The following is a 4,817-nucleotide window of genomic DNA, read 5'->3' as shown; positions in this document are numbered from 1 at the left end:
AGAGATGGCTATCAACGTTTCCTATGCTGGGCACTGAATATTTTCCAGCAACAACATGTGCACAACGGTGTACCATACGACACTTGAATTATTCAACATTTAGGAGTTATCGGGTGATGCAAACAAGTGAGTTCAAACTATTAGACTAACTTTTAAAAAGCGGTCCCCATTGTGCAGAAAAAACGAGGGTTTCTGTATGTTTTCGTGGGTAGGGAAGTCAAAAGAGAGCTGAAAAATCTGTCTTAAACATTCGAATTCGGATCCCACACGACATTTCCTCTATATAAAGAGTTCATTGCCGCCACGACATCTCTTAGTCGTTCGCATGAACAGCATTATGCATGCCTCTTAACTCTTAAACAATTGGTTATTCCTATTGTTTTATTGTCTGATATTTATTTTCTTGTATTGCAGAAACATCCTGCAATTTCTTCAAAGTTCCACTTTTTACTGTAAAACCACGAAAAGAATAGGGATTTGACATGACCCCAATTAATCGCTTCTGCTTGATTTTTATTGCTTTTTTGGTTTGTTTATGGTTCACCCTTTAACAACTTCTAAGGGCCAAATATCAAATACCCACAGTTTGTTGTTGTAGGAGCCCAGCTCCCTTTTCGACCTTTGATTTACACAAGGGTATATCGACGAAGTACAATTCTTTATCTAACCATATTCCGCATTTTTTGTGAAGTATAGGGAATTAGCTGTGAGTTAAGACATGATAGTAGTTGCAAAGTTTGGAACCAATCCTTACAACATATGCTTGATACACAAGTTGGTGGCTGCCGTCCATAGAATATGGTCACTTAACTTGTAACTGGTTTCCCTTGCCCAAAAAGCTAAAGTATTAAAAGAGGGAGACCAAGACCTGATCCAAGCATTATAACAGTTTTCAGATTGTATTTATTGAGGTACTTTAGTAATTAAAGTAAATATTATTACTTTTTTTAAAAATAGACTTAATTACATTTATAATATATATTATTACAAGATTTAAAACTGATATATAATGATTACGCAAAAAAAATAATACCAGTTTCTAGGATCATGGCTAGCACGCAACATTTGGACCCAGTAAAATCCGTACTATGGCCCGGACAGCAAGGACATTTGCCGGTACACCTTTCCACATTGTACTATTATTGCTCACGTACACTGTACACACCTTCCCTTCATTTTTATAAACCCCTCCCCACTCTCCATTCTCACTCGCCTCCTCAAATTTCCTTTCAGCCTATTAACATCACTAAATATTCTTTCGTATACCCTAATTTTGCAGGGTCTTTACCTCTGTTTTTTCCCCTTACTTATGAGAGAAGGACCAACCACAGCATCAGACAGACTCGCTAATTCATTCATCATTGGAGAAGAGGAGTCTATGCGATGGAGAATCAGGTTGTTTCACCGCCCCACGTGGATGCATCTCGACCGTCCATCGGCTTCCCTCTTGGCACAGCTCTCCTCTTGATCATCATTTTCAGCTTGAGTGGCATCTTCTCCTTCTGCTATCACTTGGACAAGCTCAGGTCACTCCGCCGATCTTTCGCCGATGGTTCCCATCCTGACGCCGACATTGAAACTTCTCTCTCCAGACCCACGCCTGGTCTCTCTCTCTCTCTCTCTGTCTCACAATCTTTAAAAACAAACAGAAAACTGAGTTGAGAATTGAGGCTTAAGCTTAGTTTGTGCTAATGATTTCAGGATTTGAAGCAAAACCAAAGCCAGAGCTTGCCTGTATTAATGCCGGGAGACCGGATCCCAAAGTTCATAGCATTACCATGTCCATGTCAACCTCCACGGCAAGACAAGTTCGAAGTAAAAGTTGAAAAGCCGCCCAAGGCGCCGCGTTTCCCATGACCTTTGGGATTGGCAACTTGATTGTACATATTTAGATTAATCTTCCCTCCGAGTTTTTCATCAGTAAAAGAAAAAAAAAAGGAAAGAGATGGGTCGGAAAATTGACCATCTTTGGATCATTCCCCAGGTTGAAAAAATTACAGGTAAATTTGTGTATACTTTTAACCGCTTATAACGGCTTCATGCCATTATTCCCCCACCAGGAAGAAGATTCCAACTGTTCCAATCTTTTTTGCTTTTTTCTGCACTTAAACTTGCCAGTTCCAGTTCAAGTACATTTTTTCTGGAGTAACGGAGTATGCAAGCTGGGCTATTTTGTTCCTGAAAAAGGAGATTTCGTAGCCACTTTCTTTTTGGCAGTTCACGAATTTAACTAATCGGGATTAGCCATGAGAAGCGGGGAACCCTGTTTCCTGGGAAAGCCAAGGTAAGCGCATGTGTGAAGAATAATAACTGATTAGTGGAGGTCACCGTCAAAAATTAGGTAAAGCTGTGGGATTTTTCTCTCATTTTAGGGAAACTTGGAAATCAAGCAAAAACACTGGATTGAAATACCCAAGTTTTGAGCGAATACATGCTTCATATTTTTTTAAAAAACTTAATAAATATCAATAATTTTAATGTTGAATTTATACGCAGTATTAATGAAATTGTGGATATTGAGAAAATTAATTTAAAATATTGTTTCGTAAACGATTCTGAATCCGTCCAAATCTCCTATTGAATATATGTTTCATGTTCTAACCATACGAGATCATCGATATTTTCCTATTGAATATATGTTTCATGTTCTAACCATACGAGATCATCGATATTTTATTATTAGGAGGTGTACCGTGATGAATATAATACGAAACATCAAACTATTATCATCGATATTTTATAAGGATATGCGATAAAAAAATCAAAATAGAAAATATATTTATTTAAAATTAAAAAATAAGAAGAAAAAAAACTACGATTTAACTCATATGAAGAAGTCGTACATTTAATAATGCTGCAACAATCACTTAAAAATAGGATAAAACGAGTTTTTATCGGATTTTATGCTTAAATATTTATATGAAGAAGCGTACATTTAACTCATATTTTTAATAATGTTGCAACAATAGTACAAAATTGATATTAATTAATTAAAAATTTAATTAAACTTATATTGATTTTAAATAACTATAATTATTAAATTTAGGTAAAAAAGTATTAGATGTTTATATATCCAATTCAGAAAATAAGCTTAATGTGATCTTTTAACCAATATTTTTCATCATTGACCGTTACGGCGTTGACGTGACAGTTCACGATACTGACGTAGCGACCCACGATGTTGACGTTGTAATCTATGATTGTTGATAACGTGGCAGATGACATTGTAGATTGACTAAATTGGTAACTCAAACATGACATATGTTCTTCATACTATTAATAATTTAACAATGAACGCTCAATTACCCTGCTGCAACCGTTGGTGCTCGAACCTGTGATCTCTAGGAACAACAATTCTTTTAATCACTTAGATAATTTAATTCTTTTAAAATCAATCAATGATACTCGTATAATTAAATTGAAAGATTCATAATTTGAACAATTAAAATTAAAAATATACTAATTAATTGGATATCATTATTAACTGCATTTTAATGAACAAAAAGGTCTTAACCAACTCCATTAACTTACAAGCATTAATAAATTAAGTGAAGTACAAAATCCCAACAGCCGAATTGCAATTTTCGCGATGGCTTCTTTCAATCTCAGTTTAAGAAACAAAAACTGAAAAGGAGAGAAGGCCATGAAAGCAGCTTGGGGCCATCGTGTTCCTTTAAATATTACAAAGAAACAATTTTGTGATCCCATGTCAAATGTTATAACCACTCTTCTTATTAGGATATCTTTAAAAGTTTGGGTTTTAATTTATTAAAAATAAACACAACTGAATGGTGAATATGAAAAACAATACAAGGCAGAGTGTGAAATGGGAAAGGGAAAAGACAATGCCCGAAATGAAAGGTTAGGTTTTGATTGGAAATATATGAAGGTGATGTTGAGAGTGGGGTTCTAAAATTCACTTTGTTTCTTTTCTCATTTTTCATTGATAGAGGGTAATATCAATATGTCCTACTCGAGTATTGGACTCATGTACTTTAGAAAAAGGAAAAGTAGGGAGTAATATAGACCCAAACAAATGCCCATCGACTACAGCTTACATAACTCTATTAAAGAAACTTTATGCAACCTGAATAATAATTTTGTTGTTATTCAATTTCAGGTATTACTCTACCCGGCAAGTATCTGCAAAAAGTGGTACTTGAAATTATCAGCTGAAGGGAGCCTCTAAACATACGAAGGCCGCGAAACGAATGGAGTTTGGTCCAATGGGTATCATCTGCTCTCATGTTTTCTCATTTCTAGATTGTTAAATGAACCCAGATCCTATATTAACCAAAGGCAAGAAAAGAGAGTTGCAAAGCAAAACAGAGCCCTTTTCCGCTTACCGACCGTGCATGGACGACACCGTTCGAGAGCCGGAGGATGCTTTGATCATAGAGAACAATGCATCCGAATACATGTAGTCCATCCACAGCATATATAGCCTGGGAGGATCCAATCGCTTCTTGATAGAACTATCCCTTGTTTTTTAAATGAAAGACCAAGCACTTTTGTCTCTTCCATTTTTCTTTACGAGTTTGCAGAGCTTCAATGTTGTTTTGCAGCTATGTAGGCCAAATATGCAACACCAGGATGATGACTTTACCATGCTTAAGAAAATTTCGTACTATGCATCTAACAGCACACAACAATGTCCTAGAAACACATAAGTTTGAGCAGACAATCCAACAGAAAAGATTATTCATTGAACATGTCAACAACAGCCAACAAACTCCGGGAAAACAAGCTCATAACAACGATATGTTTGATATAATAAACATCCTAATAATAATCCCTTCAAATCTTTGATGAACATT

The 4,817-nt window shown here is 35.7% G+C and overlaps 1 protein-coding gene across 1 annotated transcript; it reads left to right on the top strand.

Moving 5' to 3' along the window:
* Positions 1–1,285: 1,285 nt before the first annotated feature.
* Positions 1,286–1,896, top strand: LOC120130541 (uncharacterized protein At5g65660-like). Its single transcript, XM_039147763.1, has 2 exons — positions 1,286–1,603; positions 1,702–1,896. The coding sequence occupies exons 1-2, from the start codon at positions 1,384–1,386 to the stop codon at positions 1,824–1,826; spliced, it is 345 nt and encodes a 114-aa protein (XP_039003694.1). The 5' UTR covers positions 1,286–1,383; the 3' UTR covers positions 1,827–1,896.
* The last annotated feature ends 2,921 nt before the right edge of the window (positions 1,897–4,817 follow it).

Source organism: Hibiscus syriacus, unplaced genomic scaffold (genome assembly GCF_006381635.1).
Source record: "Hibiscus syriacus cultivar Baekdansim isolate YM2019G1 unplaced genomic scaffold, ASM638163v2 tig00110548_pilon, whole genome shotgun sequence".
Lineage (NCBI taxonomy): Eukaryota > Viridiplantae > Streptophyta > Magnoliopsida > Malvales > Malvaceae > Hibiscus > Hibiscus syriacus.
The sequence above is the reverse complement of the archived record's forward strand: the minus strand, read 5'-3'. Positions and strand labels throughout refer to the sequence as shown.